At 34.1% G+C, this 27,499-nt stretch overlaps 1 protein-coding gene across 6 annotated transcripts in view; it reads right to left on the bottom strand.

Moving 5' to 3' along the window:
• The window catches only part of LOC106159787 (adhesion G protein-coupled receptor V1-like), a 127,434-nt gene that overhangs the window by 96,449 nt on the left and 3,486 nt on the right, over positions 1-27,499 (bottom strand). For 4 of the 6 annotated variants that reach the window (XM_086998849.1, XM_086998853.1, XM_086998851.1 and 1 more), the window contains exons 2-18: positions 22,514-22,712; positions 19,191-19,454; positions 14,505-14,606; positions 14,069-14,179; positions 12,736-12,864; positions 10,699-11,481; positions 10,189-10,300; positions 9,766-9,912; positions 9,318-9,466; positions 8,610-8,751; positions 7,945-8,159; positions 7,477-7,500; positions 5,954-6,142; positions 5,444-5,594; positions 4,976-5,169; positions 4,474-4,597; positions 3,728-3,763 (exon numbers count right to left, since the gene is read on the bottom strand). In XM_086998849.1, the coding sequence (XP_086854975.1) occupies positions 3,728-3,763; positions 4,474-4,597; positions 4,976-5,169; positions 5,444-5,594; positions 5,954-6,142; positions 7,477-7,500; positions 7,945-8,159; positions 8,610-8,751; positions 9,318-9,466; positions 9,766-9,912; positions 10,189-10,300; positions 10,699-11,481; positions 12,736-12,864; positions 14,069-14,179; positions 14,505-14,606; positions 19,191-19,454; positions 22,514-22,702 (3,061 nt within the window). In that variant the 5' untranslated portion in view covers positions 22,703-22,712. The remainder of the gene's footprint in view (positions 1-3,727; positions 3,764-4,473; positions 4,598-4,975; positions 5,170-5,443; positions 5,595-5,953; positions 6,143-7,476; positions 7,501-7,944; positions 8,160-8,609; positions 8,752-9,317; positions 9,467-9,765; positions 9,913-10,188; positions 10,301-10,698; positions 11,482-12,735; positions 12,865-14,068; positions 14,180-14,504; positions 14,607-19,190; positions 19,455-22,513; positions 22,713-27,499) is intronic. The other 2 variants (XM_086998854.1, XM_086998852.1) reach the window with 2 other exon arrangements.

Genomic DNA, 27,499 nt, shown 5'->3' with positions numbered 1-27,499 from the left:
TAACATGGTCAGTAACAGGAGCGGACCCTGAGATATTTTCTGACATTATTCCAAAGTATCTATGTTGATCCATCCTCCATTTTGATGGTCTTCCAACAGAAAAAAAGATACCAGTCAATATAAACATAATAACCTGACTGCCTTCTGGAAGACCCAGAAGATGGTCTCAATCCACCCCTTCAATAAGATTACAGTTTCAGGACCATGAGAGACCAAAGTCACATGATGAAAGTCTCAATATTTGAAAAATGATGACAGTGCATAAAATAATATTACATAAGTAACATAATGTTTAAAGACATAAAAAACAATACAACTGCTTATGTGGAAATACAGAAAATGTGCAGAGACTCAGGCGGATGAGAGTTAAAAATCACAAATGCAAGTGTTTGAGAAAAAATTATAAAGGAAAACATAACAAAACTAGAAAAGCATTTCGAGAGTGCAGACCTCTGCCAAGGCAGCAATTGTTGATTATTATTGATTATTGATTGATAATTGAGCCAGACCACCACCAAAAAACTAATTATTGGCCCACTTCTGACAGTTCCTGAAAATTTCAGAGAAATCGGTCCATAACTTTTTGAGTTATGTTGATGACAGACAAACAGGGGTGAAAATGTAACCTCCTTGGCAGAGCCTGAGGTAAATATAATTCCAATGATGCTGCTATTCAAACTTTTTATCTTCGTGTTTGATATATATATATATATATATATATATATATATATATATATATATATATATATATATATATATATATATATATATATATATATATAATTACCTGCATAATTTACCTCCATAATAATCACTGCTTCCTTATTATTAATCTAGCAGAGAGCTTAACCTTTGGGAGTTTACAGGGAGTTATCAACAAGTGTGCTTTATGTAATCTCATTTAATGGCCTATTAATAATTAATTAGGCAAATAATTTTATTACTCTAAAATTAGCTTAGTGATACCCAAGGGAAATTTACAGACTGACCCTCTCAAAGGCCTTTCAGGCCCATAAGTCACATCTTAAGAAAAGCACAAAACAATAATGCACAAAATAGGAGACTACTAATTCTGATGCAATAATACATGTTTAACTGCACAGTCAACATCAAATTTTAATTATGCACAACAGGTAACACCAACAAAAGTAAAAACATAAGCCTTCAGGCCCATCAGAGTTCAAGTTTATACTTAAAAAGTGTCAGAATGAGAAAAATGAAAATTTCACACAAAATTGCATAAATTCAATAATAAATGATTACCCAATTGACCTAGCTTTCTAATTTGAACTGCATGCCAATCCTAAAAATCATACTAGTAAGTTAAAAATAATAATAAATAACACAGTTTCCTTTTCATAATGTTTGCAGTAGCAGTGCAAAAAGATTGTCAATTTTGATGTCACATTACATAATAAATTATAGAATAATTATCACCAATTTTTGATTATTGACTATAAATAGCAATGTAGAAAATTTGATTACCATTCGGCTTCATGTCCATGGGAGCTCCGAGTCCCACAATGAATATGCCAAAAAGATAATGAATATTTCACTAAAATGTATAACTTCCAGAAAAAGAAGCCAATAAGACTGCTTTTCCAACTCAGGCTGCATTTTAGTCCAGTGTTTCTTTTTTTAAAGGTTTGACAGTCATAAGTAACACAGTTTTTCCATAATGGTCATCATGGCAGCAGCACCAAAAATTGTGTTTTCTTCTATTTTGATGCAACATTACATAATGACGATCAATTTATAATAATAGAATATTTGTATCATGGTCATTCATAAAACATGACAAGCAAAGGTCTTCAGGATCATGGAACTTCAAAGTCACACCTTGAAAATGCAAATAAGAAAAAAATTAAATTTTCACAAAAAACTGTTTAACTGCCAGTAAAAATTACCAAACAGACTGCATTGCCTACTGAAGCTGAATTTTAGTCCCATGTTTCTTTCCTGTAAGTTTGATAACAGTGAGTGACATGATTTTCTTTAAATGGTCATCATGGGAGCAGTGCCCAAAATAGGGGTTCCTTCAAATTTTGATGCAATATTACATAATGTTTAACAGCATAATGACCATCAATTTTTGATCATAAAATATTAATATCATGGATATTCAGAAAATGTGACTAGCAAAGGTCTGCAGGCTCATGGAACTTCAAAGTCACATCTTAAAAATGCCAAAATGTAAACAAGACAGCACTGTTCTGGAATGGGTTTATTTCCATTTTTAACACTTTTTTAACATAAAATAAACAGTTTACTGCCATTTTTATATGACCAACTAAGAAAATTGATGAGATGGGAAAAATATCAATAGAACAGTGTTAAACGTCCTATTTCCTCCATTCTGAGATTCTGAACATAGTTGATGATTGAATCTTACAAACTGCAATGATATGAGTTTATTTCCATTTTTGACACTTTATTACACAATACACGATAACAAGTTTACCATCATTTTTACATAATCAACTAACTATGTTGTAAAGATGCAGGAAATATCAAACAAACACTTTTACGTATCTTATTAGTTAAATAATGAGACTGTTAACATGCTTAAGAATTGAATCTGAGGAAATGTGAAAAAACAGCATAACTTCTAAAATAATGGCCCGATTATGCTGATTTACAAACTCAAGCTGCGTTTTAGTAAGATTGACCACTCATGTAAGTATAATGACAATTGGTCTATCTGTTTTTCTTATATTGTGTTATCAGTGTTGCATATATGTTGAAAAAAGTGAAAAAAACAGCGTAACTTCCCTAAAAATGACCCGATCAAGCTGATTTTTGAACTTGACCTGCGTATTATGAATATTCATCAGTACTGTAAGTTTCAAGCCAAAAGGTAAAACGGTTTTCCACTTATCGTGTTATCGGTGTTGCATATATGCTGAAAAAAGTGAAAAAACAGTGTAACTTCCCTAAAAATGGCCCGATCATGCTGATTTTCGAACTTGACCTGCGTATTATGAATATTCATCAGTTTTGTAAGTTTCAAGCCAAAAAGTAAAATCGTTTTCCACTCATCGTGTTATCGGTGCTGCATATATTCTGAAAAAAGTGAAAAAACAGCATAACTTCCCTAAAAATGGCCCGATCATGCTGATTTTCGAACTTGACCTGCATATTATGAATATTCATCAGTTCTGTAAGTTTCAAGCCAAAAGCAAAAACGGTTTTCCACTTATCGTGTTATCGGTAAAAGTGCACGACGGCGACGACGGCACCGACGGCGACGACGGCGATGACGACAGACGCAGATGATGGCTATATGTACAGACACATCTGTGTCTGTACATAAAAATAACTACATATATTTGTGCCTCATGGTGACATGCAAAAAGTGCATGAAACTGAAGCAAAGTTTAGTGAATTGATTTTCAACATATTCAATCATCGAATTTTTTTACTTAAAGTTATCTTGTTTATGGCAGCTTAAAATAAAACCAAGCTCAACCTTGTGGAAATTCTAAATTTACTCGCAGAGTATAAAACATCTCCACCATCTGTGTTAGAATTTTTGCAACATATGGTTAAATTAAGATATTAGTGTCTTTTAAAGAGAGTTCAAAAATAAATTGTTGAGCATGGCCCACATTCAAAAATAGACTTGTTACTACATTGAAAACATGCACTAATGGATAAAAACTGGTGCTCTTGTTAAAACTGCTCCCCTGTAAATACTGTAAAGCATGCACTCAAACAACCATGTTACCTGTTACTTCAGCCACTGAGATATTCATACTTTGTTCTGGTGATAAGAGAGGTAGTGTTATGGTACAGGGTATAAAAGGGTATAACTTGTGAGGGGAAGGGATAGATGGCAGATGCAGGATTGACACTTCTTGGAACTACCAAATTTGTTAATTGTGTAATTTGACACATTATGCTAGCTAAAGTTTTTAAAAGAAATCACCAAAATTCCATAAGAAAAAGCAAAATTTTGCTCGAAATACTCCTTCATTTGTTCACATTTCCTAAATCTGCCACTGATTCCTCTATTATGGATAGGCTATACTAAATATATTGCCTACCACATCATCATCAGTAATATAGCTACTGAGTTTCATTTTTGTGTGTCATAGGAAATGCTATGAGGTAGATTCAAGTTAAATTCTATTAAATTATGATAGATAGTTTTTGAGAAATCAATAATTCAGGCAATTTTTTCCCTACACCTGAAATAATACATTCTAGTCTACCATGCATTAAACTACCCCAATGTCAATGATCTAGATTGTGTATTAAAAGTTGCGGAGAAGAAATTTAATGACTTATTCCTCAAATCTCAGAAAAGGGAATATCTGATGACAACAACTTACTGACACAGAGGGAATGTGACAGTACACCATGTGTATCATTTCATTGACTATTTAGATAAAAAGATCTTTTCTTTTATCCAAACAGATAAAGATTTGGCCAACACAATAGATTTTTCAGTTTCATAAAGTCAATACAGACCTGTGAAGTAGATGGCATCATCATTCTTAATAATGTTTAGTGTTGCTGTTTTGTGTGTTCCCAGTCTTGCACCCCCAGTCGTACTCAGTAGCGTGATGGTGAATTGCTCCTGGGATTCTGGGATCTGAAATGAGAAATAACATCTTTAAACTATGTTTAAAAAAGCACAGTCTTTCTCACTCTATCAGAAGTAACTACTTGTACTTAACACTGCTCACTGAGCAATTGCCATTTCCTTTGGGGGATTGTCAGTGCACATTTGTAAATCTGAAATTAATTCTTTTAAAAATCCTCTTTTTCTACATATTTATAACATTCAATTTAATACTTTAACTTTTTAAAATATTTATAGCACCTCAGGTATGAAACATCCATTACCACATGACCATAAAGTTTTATTACAAAAAAAGTTTGATGATTGTACAGAAACATTTTTGTCAAGCAATCCAGATTGGTATTTTTACCATCATGATAGTGCATCAGAACATTGATAGTAACATACATTATCAGGTCTTGACTGGACAGTAATGACAGCATTGCTCTGCCCCTCTACCATCTCCACTGTTCCTGTGAGAGGTGCAACATCAGCATTATTCAATGGTTCCACACGCCACTGGATGCCAATCATTCCAAACAATCCTCGCTGTCTGGACAGTGGAAATTCGGCTGAGTAGATATTTGAGCCCTTGCTTTCATCTAAAATGGACATAGTAGATAGTGAAAATTTTTTCTGGTACATGTAAGTGTAATCTGCTGTCTCTGTAATGCACCTTTAGACTCAAAAGCACCTTCTTCAATTTTCATTTTAAATACTGGTGCTAAATGCAAGTTCTTTACACAAATATAGCACTGTTTTTTGACAAAATCCAATCTAAAATTTTTGTCTCCAAAACATCTAGCATCCTTTTAATCTTTTTTAAAAAGCACACAATTACCAATGTTCTTTTTAATGACCACACTCGTACTTTACCTATAGTTCTCTGTAAATTTGCCTGAGCAAAACTGACTACACCACGTGCATCATCATTTTCCAGCACTGTGATGTTTATCCTACTCCTGGGACCTATCACTGCACTGGAGCCTTTGTAATCTCTGATCCTGAGGGCAAAATTCTCTGACAACTGTAAAGCAAAGTGAAATAGGGTTGTAATTGTCTTTTGTGTAATGATGTTGAGAAGTTTCCAAAAAGACTGAATGTGGTATTTTGTGAGGATATATGAGATTTTTACATTTCCTTGTATGGCCTTCATCATGACTGGCTTGTTGTTCACATAGGTGAACAGCCATTGGAGAGTTTTAAAATATATTCTATTGTGTGCATTTTTGGTATGACTCCTTTCCATCCATATATTAACTTCAAAATCTAACAATCAGTTGCATATGGGCATGAAGAGAATAGATATTAGATAATCTACTTATTTTTAAGAGAAACTGGTGTCAATATAAAGTGATGTCAAAAAGAAAGAAAAAGAAAAAATACCTCTGGCACATTATCTCCTCTTGCAATTATTGTAAAATTTTGGGAATGAACTCCTGGTGGAAATTTCAGCACATTTGTTGCTCCATAGAATTCCTGATCTCCATTTGGCTCAATGTAATACTGCACCTCTCTCACAACCAAGTCACCCCCTGTGCGCACAACAGAGAATTCCACAGCTTGGCCTTCTTCCTATGAGGTTGGAAAGAAAACATTATAAACTGTTTTACAAGCCACAATTCAACTTTTAAAATCTTAAATCTCTCCAGTGCCATGGACTCTCATGTGCAAAATAACTCAGAAACTGTAACAAAGTCAGTGCACCTTATACAAACAATAGTGCTTAACCTGTGATATTATAACAAACTGAACATTGAAAAAAAAAATCTTCATAAATCTAACTTAAAACTGTGCACAAACTAAACATTTATGTGGAAAAACAATGATAAAATATCATAAACATTTCATAGACATAGACTAGCAATTTCAGTTATATAGGAAAAGCCATGAAGATCATCATATGAAAAAGTAATCACCTAGCATGCAGATCTAAGCATGTGTATATGCATGTAACTGCAGTGTTAAAACTGGGTATTCATACTCACTGATACAATCTTTTTTATTCTAAATTATTCACAAATCTTAAAACTGGTATACAATTAGGAGTGTGAAAAAATATATGTATACAATGTATATAATGAGGGCAATCACCATATCATATTTTCTTCATATATCACAATACAACAAGCAGCAACTGAGTTCATTTAACTAATAGTGTTTTTAGTAACATTAAGGTAGAAATGACCATACTCAATCAATATTTTTAGCAAGATGATGCATAGATGTGTGATGGTGAAATGCATGTTTATGTTCATGCACTACTACATATCTACACACATATTAAATAGTGAATGTCCCACCTTTATACTCTGTTCTTACAAAAGTTGCAGTATTGCATTACTAAATGCAGTATCTTGTCAATGTACAAGCAGAAATAAGAAGATGCAAGTTTTTACCCAATACCAACAACATGATAAGGAAAATGACAGAAACTACAGGTGTCACCAGGTATACAATGTTCTGCATTGCTCAGTCATTTGAAGTTGTATATTACGAAGAAAAACCTTCATGGATAGTGCTGACTTTTAAGTTGCAAGTGTAGCAAATATGTCATTAAGTGACTATAAAAAGTAAAATAACCATTACCTAGGACCAATATTAATTTTGAGTCCTACTCACTACTCTGTAGATAAAAAGCTATTAAAGAAATGTAAGAGCTATTTTCAGTAGCAATTCATTGATTACAGAGGAAAAATAAAATTCCATCAGGGAGACACTATATGCAGTAGGATAGGCATTCACTATGTAATACATCATTTAAGTTATAAGTACATGCACATTAAAGAAACAAGCACATGCCTGCCAGTAGTAAGATATTCAGCATTCCATGATAACATGAATGTAGTAAATGTAAATATTAAAGAGAACAGGGATATTACATAAAGATTTATATGATAGCAACCCACCATGAGAACATAGTCAGTGTCTTGCTGTTAGAGGGGAGGAAATATAATTAATGAATCATCATTAAAAACACTTGAAAGCACAGAGGGTTTTAACTGTTAAAACACACAAAGAAAATGACATACTTAAGAAAACATCATTAATTACCAAGACTGAGACATCACTAAGGCAGGTGGACACAAATACTTTTAATGTCTGACATCATAGTTATAAAATATATTGCCTAAAAATGGCATTTTGAAGAGATGTGAGGTAAATTATTCATACAAAAATGGGAAAAAGCCTCATGGAGATTTGTCCAGCTCACCAGTTGCTTCACTTATATTATTTTCAGAACTATACCCAAATTCTCTCATTTTTTTCTGCGTAAGTAGCTCATTTGTATCAAATAAATTATTTGATTACAATCATAAGAAGAAAATGCCAGACTTTTTACAACAACTTCCTACCCTAATCCATAATAATCTCACCTGCACTGCATAATAACTATTCATTGCCTCTGAAAACTCAAACACCCCTCCTGGGTTGTCATTCTCTGTGATAACTATCTTCAGTTCACTAGCCCCAGTGCGTAACTTTTGGGTGTTTGAAGGTTCCACTCGTGTTAAGGTCAAGGTCATTTCTTCGTCAATCTCTGGTATGATGTCTGGGTAAATATAGATGGTGATTGTTGCTTGTGATTGACCTGAAATGGATTATATCATGCATTAAGCTCATGCTTATATCTCTTATGTCAATTTGTAAAATCCTGACAACTGGGAAGAATTACTTCCCAAATAGACTTATTTACAGGCACAACAGAAGAAGCTGCATGACACATCAGAGATAGACATGATGTATGAGTCTTCAATTTTAGTATATATTTTTACTGCTAATTCTTAATTACCATTAGTTCAAAACAGTTAATTACATCAATTATCACAGAGCTAGATAATGAAACACATGTACTGATTGTGAGATCCTGTCATGCTGATAAACATTAACCCTCCATTGAAACTGGGTCCTCAAAAAAAACAAAACAAAAAAACAAGGAATTCAAAACACACAACATACAACCTTATAAAACTGTTTAACACCAAATATTCTGAACTTTTTTCAGCTAATATCTTTTGATCTGTCCATGTTTCTGTCTTACCTGAAGTCATCACCACTGTCCCACTGGTGGGCCCTGCATCCCCAGCTGTGACATATGATGCATTGTCACCAGATCCTGCCAGAGTCCAGTACACAGTGGCTGCTCCATTAGTGCCGTCTCTTATCAATGCTACCTCCAATTTCTATGAAAACAATAATTACAATACTAATACCTTCAAAATTATCAGTTCTTTGTATTATTATTATAATAATATCTTAATAATATCATAAAAAATCACCTTCAAGATAAAAAGACAATTCATCAATGTCCACAATCATTAAAAATCATGATCTTAAAAGAAGTCTTGTTCAAGGAAATTGTGTTAGATTGTGCCTGCATCTCAACAACCACAATCCATCTAATTTACACCAGGGCTCCCTAACTCTAAAGCATTGCGAATTGCGACCGAGCCCAAGCGTCTCTATTCCATAACTTGGGATTTACTCACTTCATATAATAGCTTCCAAATAAAAGGTGATATCACTATTCGCAATTCACGATGCTTTCGAGTTACGGAGACCAGGTTTGCTTGGGTCATTTAGGAAATCATTATCTTGTACCATCTGCATATCAATGACTACATTTTTTCTTTCTTTTATTTTACACTACATTCCTTAATCAAAATATTTTTTAAAAACCTGATAACAATCTGGCGCTGAAACAGAACATGTTAAAAGTATTCAGTGTAACCAAAAACATGGGTCCTACCTGTGAACTAGTAGCATTTGGCTCTGCTATTCTAACCACATCTGTAACAGCAAATCCAATCTCTCCATTGCCATCTGCCCCTGTTACTTGAAATGTGGAATTGTTCTGAGCTCCGATTCTTGGGCTGTTGAAGGGACCTACTGGCAAAGCTGAAATCAATAAATTGAAAGGAAATAATGTAAAATAACTAGGCTACATACTTCTTGTACTGACAATTGTATTGTTATGCCATTTATTTCTTAGATGCAAAGTTAAGCTTCTCCAATACTTTTCAAATAGAGTGGAATAACTACTTTCTTTTTATCATCACAAAATAAATTATTCTGACAGAAGAAAGGCTGAGAGGGGGACTGGAGCTGGCAGAAAAAAATTGCATAAAAACCATAAGTTATCAATCAATGTCCCTGTATAGGTGGAAAAAACAAAGTTCTAAATCAGTCACACTTACCCTTGGCCAAAGTAGCTCTAATCAACTGAATACTTATACTTCCTCCCACCTTCAGGAAGGCATTCTCTTTGATGGGCACCTCCACCGTCACACTCCCTGTGCCTTCTGACACTGTCACAGTTGATGGCATACTGATGTTGAATATGTCTTAAAGGATAAGGCAATTTTAAGTCATAATTCCCATTTCAAATATTTCGAAGGAACAAGATACATCCATGTTTGGCAATTGCTACAGCAGTGGAATTATTGACACAGTTAACAATATCAGAGGTAATGTAGCTGTTACATATGTAACATAATGTAGCTGTTACATATGTAACCTAAAAGGATAATGATCTTTGTTGGTTATAATTTTGTAAATATCTCCATATTGTAAAGTACTTACAGGTGTATATAATATTACAATTTTTTTACATAACTTACTGAGATCTGTTACTCCAACAGCACTATATTCAATGTTGTATGTAATAACCACCTCTCCAAGCTGCCCACCATTTCTCACAATGGTCATTCTCAGGCGTCTTGGGGCTGATGTCTAACAATACAATGTCTTTGATATAAATATCTTTAAGCAGTGTCAAAAAGGTAAAAAATCATCAAAATTATAAAATTGTAAAACTTGTAAGTTTCAACATTTAATTTTGAATTTCAATTTGAATTGTAAAAAAATATTGATACCTTAAGTTAAAGATATGTATAAAAATCAATGTGTAAAAGCACATATGCATGTGCACATTGAGAAGATGTATTAATCTAATGTATAATTGCCAGTTTTCAGTAAATAAAATTTAATATAAACCAATTGCTTTTAAATGCTTCTAAAAACTGGATAATTTAAATTCAGCAATATTTAAAATTATTTTTATGGCAAATGAATTTTCTTCTCCACTTTCTTTCTGTAATTACTAACAAGTAACATTAAGATGGACTTACTGTAACCAAACCCTGTAAGTTATCATCTCCAAGAATAAAGCTGCCATAAGCATCATCACTATCCTCAACAATCAATGACCCTTCCAATATTCCTTCTGCTCTCGCTCCTCCTGTTACAGTCGCTGGCAGAAGCCGCACAAAAAACATCTCCATGGGTTCTGGATTGGAGTCCTGAACAATAGACAGAACTATGGGCACTTCTCTCATGCCCTCACTCAACTGAACAGTTCCAGATACAGGGGTCACATCAGTGGCGGCAGAGTCTGGGTTGCTGTCATTGCGAGAAAGAATCCAGTCTACAGAGACAGTGCCGAATGCTCCACCACTCCTGATAACTGTGAAGAAAGTCAGCTGGGACGTGGTGTCTTCATTGACATAGGTCTGAGGGAAGGACGTAGCACTGGGTGATTTGAGGCTCAACACTCCGTGTGTTTCATCATTGGCTCCAATTATAACGCTAACATTATACGGATCACTTACAACAACATCAGAGCTAGGATTAAACAACACAATGTAGAATTCCTCTGCAATCTCAGCAGCATCATCTGGTAATATCTGTATGGTAAAACTTTTACTGGTCTCACCAGCTTGGAAAACCAAACTAGTATTAGAAGCACAAGAAAAATCCTGTCCTGCAGTGGCTGAGCCTGATATACAAGTTACATACACATACGCATCTTTAGTGATAGGCCCAATAAATGTCTGGCCGTCCTCAGTAAGGCCTCGTGTTATTGTGACAGAAAGATCTATGGACATTGCAGTTTCCTCTACCCTGTACTCACCCTGAAAAGATTATTTTAAATGATAGTTAACTTAGTCGCCATAAAAAAAGACTACAAATGAGAAAAATGAGAAAGATACTATTTATTTTCAAGAAGACATGACCACAACAACTGATGGATTCCAAGATAAAAATACATATTTTGTTTACTTTCTATTTAGGTAATTTTCTTTCTATAATTATTCCTCATTAAAATGTTGATCAAAACTATTTGAAATCTTGTTACTAGGAACTATGCAATATTTTTATTTCTCCAGTCATTTCTAAACCTCAAAGATTTTCTACAGTAACTTCAAAGTATATAACCAAGTAATTCCAATACAAATTCAACAAAAATTTTACAGTTGCTACAATTTGCTGCTGTGTTCAGTGCTAAACAGTACAAACAACTCTTATTACTAACATACCATGATAAATTTGTTTGAAATAAGCTGCACGAGCACTCAAAATAACAAGGCATTGCTTTAATTTCATACCAAAATATTTGAGGTGCAACACTCTCCAAGATTTACTCCCCTTTTTGATAAATAAATCAAACCCTGAAGATAATTAAATTTACGAGGCATTTCCTTTACTGGTCCCAACCAATCTTTCAAAGAGATTTCTAAAAACCATGTTAACTTTTTTACACTCTAGGGTGTTAATGAAGCAAATATGTGAGAAAAAATAGTCGTTTCCACATGTTCATTATCGTTGGGTAACCTTAACAGCTGAGAAGAATCCAACCAATGCATTAGTATTGCATCTTCTCTCTTTCCTGGTTAATAAACAAACCAAATATTTAGTTTTCAGACTCAATAAATGTTCTTGGGAGTCGGGTTGTTTTTGATGTTCACACAGTGATAATTAAACCCACTGCACTGCGTCTGTTTGAAGTCCTCCAGCTCTTTTGCTGCTAAATAACTTCCCCCTCCCTCCTCTCATACCAATATCATAGACAAATTTACTTTCAGTTGAGTCAAAGTCACATCCACATCCTGCTTTTCAGTTTTAAAATACATTTATACATTTTTATCAAAGAGGTTGTCTGTATTATAATTAAATTTGGGAAATTCAAATCATAATCTACAGTGTGTAGATATTATTAGTCCATTCAGATATACTTATCATCCTCATCCAAGTATGACATCACAGGCACTGTGTCAGGAATAAAGGATGAAGGTCTCATGGCTAAATCACCCCTGAATACATACTTTCTATATAATACCAACATTCCATAAGGAAAAATAATCATAAACATAATGACATTCACAAACCTGTGTAAATCGAACTGGTGCATCATTAGCAGGTATTACCAATTGCAGCCTGTCTTGAGTAAGATTTATGCTGGCTCCACCAGTGGCTGATGTGAGGGTGACAACAAAAGTTTCATCATTTTCAGGAATCTGAAAAAATATAGTGGTGGTTTTGAAATTGTTGTTTTGACTGACACAACATTTGCAAGGCAATATTATTGTTTCATTTCAAAATAAGGATTTGCCCTTAAGAAAAACAGTATTCAGCTGTTTTAACAATAATAACAATAACAATTTAAAAATAATTTTACAAATCAGTTCAAGATAATACATGTATTACACTTTGAAAAGACGGGAATTGTCAAAATAATTGCCTCCAATTATTATCTAAAACATAAAGGCAAGTGCATTTTTTAGAAAAGGCCATTACTGGCAACAAATGTTCAGTCTGAAACTCTATGCCTAATATAAAATATGATCACCCAACTAAAACTGACAACAGGGGGTAAACAATAAGTATCCATTAACATTACACTGTCTGAAAGTCACTTTTTCTGGAAATTTATTGCACGCAACAGAAGTTCAGACCTGCAACCGCTGCTTGAACCCATAAGATGAAAAGCACTGACATTTTACCAAGGCCATTACATAAGCCTCCAAGACAGAGAGAACACCATACCTGCATCTGTTAAAATAATTGAAACTGTCAATCAAGGATTGAAAAATGGGAAACAGGAAAAAATATTTGCAAAATCCAGACTGATTGCTAATTAAAATACAAATGTCACTTTCATCTTTATAAAAACCCAAAAAGTCAATATTTGTGTCTCATTTATTTTCCACTTTCTCCATCTCTAAAAGGCATTAATTGACCCCTAGAGCTGAATTGCAACCCAGTGAAAGAAAGGCATAAACATATGACTACCTGTGCCACTATCAGACATAAGAAGAAGTCTCACAGTTTTTTTCCTCTCATATATTTCACCCCCTTCCCCCTCCTATCCCTTGCAACCCAACTTCTGCGGTAGATAAATGGGAATCCTAATGCATGTGATATAGTTTGATTTTTCTCAGTGTGTGTTCCTCCTGTTACACTTAAGCTGAACTTTCTGGTACATGTGCAGACATGCAGAGAGAGAAGTAAAGATTGGGCATTACATCATGCAGATTTATGTTATACATGCTTATTACTTACACTATAAATAATTTCAACTTAAATTATTTCATAAAACTGCCAGAATCAGGTCTTTGCAGGACTAAGGAAGACAAATGTTCTTGGTATAGACATGAGGAAGTAAAGGTGAGGGATTATATCATTATGACATTTCACATAGTATAGATCCTTTTAACTTACATTATCTCCTAAAATTGTCAGTATGAGGTCTTTGCTGGATTCTCCTTCCAAAAAGAGTAGAGTTCCAGATACAGGAGTGATATCTTCAGATACTAAAGCACTGCCACTCAACTGAAAGAAAACGGATCTTAATGCATGATACAAATATAAAACAAATCCCAAAAGATTTGCTTTTCAGCATTGGGAATTGTGTACAAGTTTATGTATAATAAACCAAATTTTGTTTTAAAAAGAAGCAAAGCTAGGTGCAATAAAGAAGTACCACAAAATGTTAAAAATGTGAACTGCATCAAACTAGGCAAATTACATTATTCCATAATCTAATATCATGCTTACATGATTTTCAAGAATATATATTTATATACAGACTTTACAAAGCAAATGACAGAAATTTTGATGGATAGATATGTTTAAAAGACTAAGTCATAAAACTTACATCAAAATTGACAGAAATATTTCCAAATGTGCCTCTGTTTCTCTGTATAGTGAGTGGTACTTGGACACTGGATGGACCCTCACTGACCGTGTATGGGGAGGGCTGAAATATGTAATCGACATAAATCATAATTATATGAAATGTGGAAAACCAGAAGTGCAAAAACAGTTCAATTTCATCTTTTTCCAGCTTAGATATACAACACCGATTCAATTTTAAAAGATGTGAAATTTTGTCCATATTTTTTAAAATGTGCAATTTCAATTCTTTCGCACAGGCAGTCATCAAAAGACTGATATTTATTTCAAGTCAGCTGTTCTCAAATTAGATTACAAAGAAATTGCAATACTAAATCAAACAGCTCCATTTAATTTATTGGCAACAAACATGTAAAGGGTTTCATGGAGTTCATGCAGTACAGTAAGCAAGTTGAAGTTAAGGTTACCAGTGGTCACCTGGCACCATAGCTGCAGTGTTTTAGGAGCTTCTCTGTAAATCCGAACGAACCATACTTTCTAAAAGGTGGCAAATATTTCTTACTTTTGATCCTTTCTTGACCATGATCCATTAAAGAATTTAATAATTCAGTCTTGAGAGCTAAAAACCAGGTTGGTATGCAGCTTTATTTAAAAAAATCCTCTCCTGTCTTCCAAGATGATAATGTACCAGGCTTTGTGCAGACTTTTTGGAAGACAATGATTCTTTTACAGCATCACTATGTAACTTATTTTTCTAAATCATACTTTTTGTTACATTGGCATCTTTATTTAGTGTAAACAGAAAATTTTTTGATTGCTACTCCTGGGGGGGGGGGGGGGTGCTTCAGCTTGTTTAATCTTATAAACAAAGTCAAATGTACTTGTACTCTGGATCTTTATCTACAATATAAACTTTAAGAAATCATTTGCATATTTTTTCACTTCTTCTCCCATATATACTTTTGTTCCACCATCACTACCTTGAACCAAATAATTCAATATAATTGTAAAAGCAGCAGACACTCAATAATACAAAGACAAAGCAGAAACTACCACCCTCTCATTAATCACTGGTTAACCAGGCATAAACCCTGCACTGTACCATATAGAAATGAAAGTATCATATTGAAAACTACCTGTGTTAACCCCAAGGGGGCTTTCTAGCCCATTTTCAAGAAGTAATTCCCAGTAGCTGATTAAGGCATTAATTAATCACATGAGGTAAAGTAATTGATAACTGAAGTACAGGGTGGCACCCAGAGCCTCTTGTACAGAGGTTGGAGTATAATTCTTGATTTGTTTGTTTTGTTTTTTTTATGCAAAATATGAGTAGATTTTGGGAAAGAAAAGGTTCCAAGAGACGGGTACAATTGACACCCAAGGGATATTCAGATTCAGATGGTTCCAATCAAACCAACAAGATACTCTGCAATAATATTTTTCAACTTTCCACTCTGTGGAGCAGTAAAGACCATACAAGCCAGCATATCAAAAGACTATCTTCAGCCCATTCAGCTCATTATGTACAAGTAAAATGCTACCACACATTTACAAGCACCATATCTGGGTTAAACAGCAACATAGGTTGAAGTGAATGGTAAAAGAAACATAAAAAAAAAGAAGAGATTTATGCAGAACAGTGAAAAAACCGTTCAGGAGGGTAGATGGATACAAAACAAAATCAACCTGGCAACAATTGATTATTGATAGCAATTACTATGCCTGATTCTACCAGTAGCCTATTACACATGAATAAATTAAATCATAGTATAATTGTGTGTAATATATGTTTTACAGAATTGGGTATTGCTTAATATTATTATGAAATATAAAAGTTAAAATACGCATAAATATAAGTTTAAATTGAAAATACTAGTAGCTCATTTTCTTTTTTCCCTTTTTTTTTTTTTTAGCTCAATTCATCCCTTTTCTCTGTCGAGATAGATATAATTCCAATATATCATAAAGCTGTGGAGTTCAATGACTTGCTTATGTGGATACACATGATTTCTGAGCAAGGTTCTGTTGTATACAATCAGCTCATGGATAACTGAGAAAGAAAGTTTCACTCCTATTTCTTTTTACTATTTTAGTGTGACATACATGACATTGCTGCTTGTTTTACTCAAACAGCTTTAAACATAAAATTTCAAATTCAAAATGAATTCATTTTACTTGAATGATTTACATGATATCATCTCAATTCAAGTCACCTCCTTATATACTGAACGTTCTGATGTTCCATTTTGGTCAAGCAAAAATCTCATATTAAAGGTCATTTTTTAAACCCTGAGTTCCACAATGTTTTCTGACTTTCACTTCATTAATGGAACTAAACAGCCATCAAAAGGAATATTGCTATCAAATTAAAATTTAAAAATATCTGATGTAAAATAAACCAGTAATAAAGTGGACAACATCTCCTTATCTTATTTTTTCACCAAGAAGATTAACTGAACTCTAAGTCAAAGCAAAATGAGGGAAGCAAGTGAAATATCACTCAAGGTGACACTGGAACTCATTGAAATTGACAAGGTGTAACTCCAAGAACAACTATATTTTTTTCTAGGTGGCTCTCAAATGACCTTGAACACTATAAAAACATTTTAACTGCTAACATATTTAAATCCGATTCTCTGCTATTAAATCACTGATTTCTTAATTGTACAGTTTTTTTCTGAAACCCAGTGAGCACCAAAGTGGTATTTGTAACAGTGTCCACACATTCTTTACTAATATATAGAGTAGTTCACAGGAACATGTAGGAATTGATTATTACCTGTTAATTAGTTTTGTCTGGGTAAATTAGGGCAAATTCAAACCCTGGGTATGTTATTTCCTACAGATATATGCCACAGCACTACAAACAGTATACTTAATTGACATAAACCCAAGCTTTCACCAAAGCTCCAACTGGACATTGACAAAAATGTCCTTAATTTCAATCTAGGGGAGCAAGAACAGCATAATAGATTAATATTGCAGCAGTTTTTAGAAGGCTTTCCAGAAAATATTGCTGCATCAAACAGAGAGTGGCCTCCAGGTTGCTTCCGGGCCATGACATTGAAATCAAATCAATATTACACTTGGTCTGGGATTCAGGGTGCTGGAACACCATGACATTTGCAAGGGCTCCTATCAAAGTATCAGCTGAGCACTGCTGTGTCAATTCAACTGATGCAGCTTTACATGTGCTAGAAATCAGCAACTCCCTGAGATTTCAGTTCAGCTATTTCTATTATCCAGAACACGTTTTTTTAGACTGTTGGAGGAAGAATGAGAAGTATTTCTAAAAATAATGTATGGAGTTTCTTTGATGAGAGAGACACCAGCATACTTGTACAGGTGGTAATTTTAGATATTTTTCCACCCTACTGGTACTGGTTTTCCAAACCATCAAACCATTAGAAGAAACCTGTTTATTTTATATAATATCCAATCATTGGATCTTATATCATGATATATCTTAAAGACAAATATCAAACTGATGTCTTACAACTTTGATGTTTAATTGTCACGGCATTCCTGTATACTGGAACAAGTAAAGCAGATATCTGAGAAAAATGAGAATACTGTTAGACTATTGCAAGCTGAAGAAGTAAATGAAAGCAGCTTCCCTTCACAGCAATTTGCAGGAATAAATTTAAGTTGAGATTGGCTGTTAAATTCAAGATTAATTTACCAAAGTTTTCCGAAAACACTTAACTCACTGCTTAAAATGAACACATTGACATTTCAAGCTTCAGTAAATTCATGTACACCCAAAAACTCTTTCTTTCAAAATTTTGTCAATATTTGGTTATTCCCTCGGAAACTTTGTCTACCCTTTGTTTCCACAAATAGAAAAAATTCGTTGTTACAACCATTTCCTGTAATCATTTGAAAAAAAAAACTGTGATAAAGCCATTAAGTAATTTGAGATCTATATGTTGTAATAAATGTCGCCTACAAGCATTTCTCACTTAAATAAAAAACTGAACTGAAATTACAACAAAAAGAAAAGAAGCCATATCAATCTTGCCATGACGATCAAGGGTCAGATCAAGTCAAAAGAAATTTATGTTTTTGTGTGAAATTAGAGTTAAAACAATGGGCAAGATGGGAAAACACAGTGTTTTCTCTTGAAAGTCACAGTCAATTATCAAACACATACACAGTAGTTTTAAGTACCAAAATACTCATCACTATTACACAACAGCTGTTCGATGAATTATGTGTGGGGATTGCATTATCATATAAAACATAATGAGCATGGCTCACATGGTTGGTGGCACTCAAAACATATTCAGAAGTGTACAATTTTGGTTTGTGCACCCAAGCCTTATATCTAAACTGTGATAGTTCATAAGTGTCCCCCATATGTGATGGGGGTGCAAACCCCCTTATATATGCAAAGAAGAAGATGGAAAACCATTCTTTAGTTTGTAAACTGTAAGAAAATTTTTGTTTGCTCTCTGAATGAATTATCACTGTATAAGTGTACTTATTCCTTTTGTGTGGGTATATAACACTTTAAAACATATTACATATTCCAATAACACATTTTTCACAACTAATCGAATGCTTTCTGGCATCGACAAACTCATTTCAGCACTTGAGGTTTATGATTTTTAGAAAAAATAAAAAAGGTTTTTTGGAATACACAATTTCAGATTACCTTTTATAAATTTAACAGAAAGAAGTAAAATCTGGTCATTTTATTACTCACTTCAGCAAAGGCAAATATTCCAAATGCATCATCATTGGCCCGAACAGTAATGGTGGCCTCTGATGGATCCCCCTTCATAGCTTTTTCTGAAGAATTAGTGGACAGCAACAACTGCAGAGTGAATACCTCATCTCTTTCAGGAATGTCATCATCAAGGACAAAGAAACTGACAGACCGTGTGATGTTGTAACTGTTATTAGGAAAAGTCAGTGCCTGGCTGTTTCCCACAAAGTCATTGCTGCCATTTTGGTCAGAGAGCATCACCTGTAATAATTAAAAATGGTACCACAATTATTAATAATCATTAAATATTAACATGATCTTTGCCACTGCATATTGTTTAACATATATAACTCTTTTTATGAAATTACAATAACCAAGACAAAATGTATAAACAGTCTTCATTTAATCTCCAAAATCTGGGAGTTGCAAAGGTTAAAAACATCATCTGATGTGGACCAAAGAATTGCAAATTCATTTGGATAGGGGTGTATGCCATGTGATTTCTGACTATGTAGTCAAGCAGAGGTGATATAATGCTTTCCTTGGTCAGCCAATATAAAAAACATTTCTAATAGCAAAGACATTATAAAGTTCCAAATGTGTTACTGATCAAATAAGCACAATTCAAAACACCAAATGTGTTTCTGATAAAATAGTGGGGACCCTATTGGTGACCTTCTTCAGCTGGTTTCACTTTTATCTCACAAATGACATACCAGGTCTGGTTCTAATAAAATTGCAATGACCAACAGATCAAAACTCGCTGCAAGCCAAAAGAAATCAAAGACCATGTTCAAAACTTTAAAAATGGAGAAGTTTAAAGAATATCATAATACATTTGGGGTAAAAAAGAAATGCGCCACTCCACCCAGCCGACTCAGTCCTTTTCTGGACAGGTCTAACGAAAGGGTAGGTTTGCCCCCCCCCTCCCTCCTGCCCCCACAGTACCCCTTAAAGCAAAAGAGTAAACTTTCTGAAGCCTGCAAAAACACCAACTTAATTATCAAAATCTGTTTCTGATATACAGTGTAAGAGAGGAGTTGATCTGGCTTCTACTCAGTGGTCATCACTATCACCTGCTACAAAAAATTGTTTTGACTTGGCAAACACCATCTTAAATACCAAAATCTGGTTCTGATCACATTAAAATGACCAAAGAGACCCTTTTGCTGTTTTTCCCTGAGAAAGTGATTTGATGGGTGGTTAAATCTTGCATGGGTCACAAGCTGAAAGGCCCCATAACTGACTAAACTCATTGAATCTTATGTTCAGAAGAGAGCACCAACAGATATTTTTAGTCCAATAATACAACTTTGATCTGTTAAATTGTTGTTTTTCTTTCCAATATTTTTCTAACAAATTTCAACTGAAATTTGTTTTAATCAAATAACATAAATGTGCAAACTTGTTGAATTTATCGAGGTACCTGTTTTGGTCTTTAATGTATGGCTTTAAAATATCAAATGGTAACCACACATGATAGAAGAAACTATCAATCTCTCCATATTTCCTATCAACTCTGCTGACATTCTTTGTCATCAGTTTTATCACATTGTAATCCAACATAAAAGTCAATCAAGATTTTGTTTCTATTCTCTCTAGGTTAGCCTGAGTAGTGCAAATGCTGCCATTTAACTTCCTAGTGTTATGAACTATTTCACGCAGAGAGAGACTGAGAAAAGATTCAGAGTAACATTTTACTAACATTATTGCTATTCACAGCAGCAGATTTTATTTTTACTCAATTCATCATTCATTTTCAAGAAACCTTTCGTATAAAATAACAAATATAACTTTCCTTACCTAATTTGTAAAACTTGTTCTTTCAAATAAACTACATAAAAACCTAGACAAGAAGGCTAAGAACAAAATGCATAGCATATTTTCCAAAAATGAAAACATGACTGGCATTTCAGTTTAATTGTAAAATAATCAAAGCATGGGTTTTCCACATGAGTAGCTTATCTAGGGTGCAGAAACTGCTTGAAATTCTTCATTGGCTGAATGTGAGGTATTCTGATGAAAGAAAACTGGAGATCATGTACTACTATGCACTACTACTATACTGTAACCCTAAGTGAGCTGAAAAAACTGGAAAAGAAAGTTAACTGTATGAAACTAGGAGAAATGTGGGCCATTATAGGAATCAGTTTGTACAAATTACATCCTATGGCTTCTACCTTTTGGCTTTGTGAAACTTTTGCAAATGGATTACACAAATCTGCTTCTTGTAGGGCGTTTAACCAGTAAAAAATGTTCGTATTGGCCCCAATAAATAAATGTTTCATTGAATGTTGAAGTGCACAGCAAAAAATGCAATCAAGATAAAAGGACCTGCCTCCCTTCTTTTAAAATGTTTTAAATTCCGTTTTTATGGTGTGGCATTTGTTGACTGACCCTGGTTTTTGTATCTTAAACATGGAAGAATAATTGCACTTAGAAAAAATAAATGGATTCAACTTCTACTACTCTAAGGTAGTTGATTCTAATAGTTAAGCTCGTTAGATAGCTAATTAAAAATTAAGAACAGTTAATCCTTATCTGTTTAACCCTGCGAAACAACATCAACCATACATTGCATATGAGGAGTAAGAGAGAAATCTACAGAAGAATGGCCAATAAATTTACCATAAATCTCCACCCTTCATTAGTGTCTTTCATGTATACAGCAAAAATGCCAAAAAAATAAACAATTGCTTTTAAATACCTAAAACATTACACCCTTTTCTCATTATTCAGTCCTGATCTGGGGCAAATCTGACAAACATTTCTTATTTGGTTATCAATCAACAAGTAAAGTGCATTAAAAAAAGACTGCTGATAGTAATGTAATTCTGCTGAGCACTTCAGTTGACTTTATGATGGGGACTTCTTAAAATAAAGACTATGACATGAGCAAGATGAATTTTTTTTCAATCTACAATAATAACTTTTGATAAACAAAATAATTTTGTAGGAAATGTTGACACGTCCTGTCTCTTGATTAGTGATGACATTGTGTTTGACAGAAACAAGGAGTTAGTTTTGTTTTCTCAGTCAAAGTTGACAGCAATTTGACAGAAATTGGCTTGAAATTGGCATAGTGTTTTATTCTTGAATTAGGGCTGATAGGCTTTTGATAGACATTAGATGTTGATTGAGTATATCACTCAACAATTACAAAATTTATTAAGTCTGACCCAAATCCCCAAATTCCAAATCAACAATAAAATAGTGACTGGGTTAAGGAAATCTTTGCCTTTCAAACATACTAACAAAAAAGTATTGCACTCATTAAATTTAATTAATTTCAGTAAATCTAATAAATTTCATTCACGTACCACCATGACGACCACATTGAGTGGAGGTGCTGAAAATCCTGTCTTGGAGACTTCAATGGACACCTGTTGTCCCTCATCAACGACATAGGAAGTCTGGACAAACTTGATCACTGCCTTCTGCTGCTGACCCACAGATGGACAGAGCAGTGACAGCAACAAGACTGTCAACAAGCTTGGGTGTACTGTCATTGCTGCATTACTGAAAAATAAATTTAAAAAAAAATTAAAGAGAAGAAACAGTACACTTGTAACAAATATTCTAAGTGGGAAGATGAAAACTTGCACACACTGCTGTTGAACAAATATAGTATCATGACATGTTATGATTTGATAGAACAACATTATAGTGATGAAATGTTAAGTAACAGTAATGTGAAGATTTAGAAATCTGCTGACCCTTTTGCATGGCAGAGGTTAAACTGACAACCTGCCCTTCAGGATAAAGCTATGGAACAGTGAAAATTATACAAGGCTTGGGACCCAAACGTGCTTGTGACCACCTTTTTTTTAAAACTGGATAACATATGAGAGCATTCAGAACAGCAGACTAAGGGGCCATTCAGAATAGATGATCCAAGTACTAACTGATCTGCCGACTAAATATGGCTGGGCATACATCGAAAGCAATGCCGCTAATTCCATGATGGTCTCCCTGCCTCTACACGCACCGTCGCTGCAGGGGCCTAGCAATTAAACCTCGGTGCCGAGATTTAATCCATTTAATTGTGCGTGTGGAGGCGGGGAGACCATTGGGATTCAGCCGCATCACTTTTGAAGTTTGGTTGGCCATATTTAGTTGGCGGATCTGCGGATCAAATATGATCAACCAACTTGAATGATTGTGTAATCACCACAGGGAATCTATTTAGTGTCTAATCGGGAATTAAGTGGCAAGCTTTCTAGTGGGTCGCCATATTTGATGTGCGGATCTATTAGACTGTTGTTCTGAATGCGCTCTATATCAGACTGATGTACTGTAATAAAAAAACTCATCAAGAATCAGCATGCCTGCTGGGCCCTTTCTAGGACAAAAGAGGTCTTGACAAATTGCTTCTCACATAAAAAATGCTTGAAATATCTCTCACATATCTTAAAAACAAAGTGCACTACTGTGGCATAATAAAAATTATTTTGCACTACCCTGTACTAATCAGTCGTTGACATGTGACCATCATGCTTGCCTCATAAATCTTGCAATACAGTGCTTTTTGTATCTGAGTTTATTGCTTTAGTTCAGACAGGTGGACAGTACAGTTTGATACAGCTGACTTGGGCTGGAAACAGATTACCTGACACTAACAGACCATGACCAGTTCACTATTACATCAGATTTTCAATAATATCACTAGTTAGACCCATTTCACATCCAGTAGTATACATAAACACTGCAGTCTGTACCAGTTAACTTAAGAAGTTTGACAACTTAATAGCCTGGCTATTACGTAAGAGAGTCACCTGGCTTGTTAATTAAATCCCTGTGAGGGTCTCACTGACATACTGATTTAAATCTTGCAAACTGAAGCTAAAATTATACTTCTGGAAATTGCAAATACATGTACCAGTATATTTATAACGCATTTGTTACTACCACTGAGAGACCTTCACATATATCCTTAAGGGAATCTGAATTGGTGCAAAAACAAAATTCTATGGCATGAAGTCTATGTAGTGTCTCCGTGAACATGCATAGGTCTCTTCCTTCGAAACTTTAAGGCTACTGCTTTTACAAAGTTTTAATAACTATTTAATAAGAATGAAAAGCGAGTGCAGCCAGAATTACCAAATGAAAATCAACACAACTTTTGCCAGAGTTTCTAAAATAAAAGTGATTCACAAAGAAAGGGAGGCTGGATGTGTTGCAGTGGTGAAACTTGATTGATAGCAGTCTGAGACCAGGGTCAAGTACATTTCAAGCATCCAATGTATGAGAAAACAATTGCTGTTTTTTTAATAGTTGTCCTTACTTGATTCAATTAGGCAAGAAAACACTATTTATTCCAACTGATGGCAGCAGGGTAAAGGGGGCTAGGGGACAGTCAGTGACTGAGGTTGACCACAGGAGGAGTGGCAAAAAATCCCTAGTTTACTATGTTGACAGGTGTTACATTAATGTTTATAACACATATCTCATATGGCATATTTTACTTTCATGGAATGTCGTCTTGTATCCATTTGAGAAATGGAGTGGTTTTGTAAAACTTAAGGCTATTACTTTTAACTTATAAGTAAAACCAGGAATGATGATCTAAAACTTAATTGAAACAAAAATGCCTCACCCAAATACTATTCACTGAGTGTGTAAATAAATAATTCAATTTTTAATGTCATTACCACACTATCTTAACTGTATGTCACATAAACCTAGATTAATGGCCTTTGGTGCTGAATCTATACTTGATCAATGTCTGGCTTTGTTTTTCAACCCACATTCTTAAAACAATGTGGTTACCCAGTAGCTACATTGGAAGGGAATTTCAGTTTCTTGGTGCCAAAAAAGATTTGTTTAAGTTTACAAACACTTTAATTCAGCATGTTTATACTCGAAGCACTTTCCATCAGTACTAAGCTAAAATTTTCAAATTTCATCTTCAATCGCACTTATCACTTTTTGGAGTATTTTCATTCTATTTTCTTATTTCAAATTCTTTCAGGTACTTGGCCCAACTCCTAACATTATGCACAATAAATTAATTAAGTCTGCAGACATTTTCTAACCCATATCAAATTCTGTGTTGCATACTAAAATATCCATTGCAACAACTTCCAAAAATACACATACATGAGATATACATATATATATATATATATATATATAAATACTTACAAATTACATCAGTAGCAAATCACCTAAAATTACTTCTGTGAAGCAAATGCAATAACTCAAAGCCACACCTTGCTCCAAACCATTTGTACTCCAGGAAAGAAATCTGATACTTGGCTTTTACTTGTCACCAAAAGAGGTCTAGACCAATGAAATGCTACTGGTTATTAAAGGTGCTTAATTCCAATCTAAAGCATGCTGGGGAAGGCTGTCTGGCCTGTTAAATCACTTTCTGAAGATCAAACCCTGGTAGAGATGGATGGATAGATAGAATAACTTAATGAGGGATCAATGCTCTTAATTACATGCCCTAAAGAGAAAAATGTATAAAAGGTGCGAGTTGAAAGGGGTGGGGCATGGTGAAATGGTACCACGGAAACTATATAACATTTAGATAATGAGTTAGAGAGGAAATTAACCAAAGGACAGACAAGGAGACAGATGGTTCATCAGGCAGCCCAGACAGACAGACACAGGCAGGCCAGTAGACTGGATTGGATTGCAGGGGTGATCAAACATATTTTATGAAGAGAGATGATTAAAAAAATCTCCTCCTTTGTTCAGTAAATCACCCTTCTATAGCTCAAAAAAACTGCACTCAGCAGTCTATGTGGAAAAGCTCACCACCCAGACAGCAATCAAGCCACATCAATACCATACCTCAGTACACTGACCAGTGGAAGTGTTATTTCTCACAGTCCAGGATGGAAGGCATTTCTTTTCCTTTTTTCTTTCACACTTCCTTATCAATTAAATCTTTTCTTTTTTCTTTAAACTCTTTCTATTCTCATTTACTTTGATATTAGTGCCACATATGAAATCTATCCGGCACATCCATTCCAATCCAATTGCTCAATTTGTTATTTAGCCTGTTGGCTCTGTCCTACTGTAGATCAAAACACCTGACTCTTGTGTTTTAACATAGTGATACACAAAAAAACACTATATACTACTGCCTTTTACACAGGAAACACAAGTGGAAAAAGAACCACTAGTTTATTTCTCATTTCTGAAGCATTCATAACTAAAGTCAAATACTGAGATTAAGATTTTTTTTTTTAATTTTGGTACTTTCACTTTTATGTCCCACTGAATTTTGATGAATATGTGCAATACCGATAAAATCTTTTAAAATGTCATATCTTTTAAGAAAATAAAAATGTAACTCTTGGATTCTTATAATCTAATTGTGCTGATAATTCATTTCAACTGTTCACTTTTCCTTTTTTCTTCTGTTTTTTCTCTTTAATGTTATGCAAGCATACATTCAGCACAGAGAAGGCACTCACTTCCTTGGCTCACATAAACACATTTCTTAAGTAGCAAGTGCATTTTCCTGTGAACTGTGTAAAAGAGACTACCTGTAAGAGCCATTCCAACAAGGGTATGCCCCTTCCCATTCTATCAATGTATCTGTTCTTCCACCTGTTCAGCTCAATTCTATTAGATCTTCTTTTCTCCAAAGTTAATTATCTTCCACTTGTGTTCCCCACTCTGAAGTTCATAATATCTTGCTTGGTTCTTTGAGAAACTTATTCACCACCAATGATTTGTGTTCACTTTCACAGCTTCAGGTTACCTCATTAAGCTAACATAAACAATGCTGGGAAAAATATCCCCTCTTTTCTATTGAGACACAGACTTCAGTACCTTAAATAATGCAGACAAATTTCATCTCCACAAGATGGAGAGAATTCCTGAACTTTTCTACATTTTTCGTTCCTTTCCCTACACACTTACTGACTTTTGGCAATGTGGGAAATCAGACAAAGGTCTCTTAATTTTCTATTACAAAGAGATGGAGAATTTTCAACCCCCTTGGGTCATGTGCTTGAAATTCAAGGGAAATGCTTGCAATGGAATCATCTGAAATGAAATTAGATTCTAGAATTCCAAAACACTAGAAATATCTGATTAACAGGTTTGAAAAGACATGGTGGTATCCATCTGTTGTAACTTCACTGCCTTCAATTTGAATTTAAAAAAAAAAATATATATATATATATATATATATATATATATATATATATATATATATATATATATATATATATATATATATATATATATATTAAAAATATCACTGCTTTAATCTTTTTTGTTTTTTCCAGGCATGTACTTATAAAGGGGCTAAGAACTTTTTAGTAAGCAAAACATACTCCAGA

This window comes from Lingula anatina, chromosome 1 (assembly GCF_051362555.1).
Source record: "Lingula anatina isolate TDL-2025a chromosome 1, LinAna3.0, whole genome shotgun sequence".
In the NCBI taxonomy this organism is placed as follows: domain Eukaryota; kingdom Metazoa; phylum Brachiopoda; class Lingulata; order Lingulida; family Lingulidae; genus Lingula; species Lingula anatina.
This window is presented reverse-complemented; position numbering and strand designations above follow the sequence as displayed.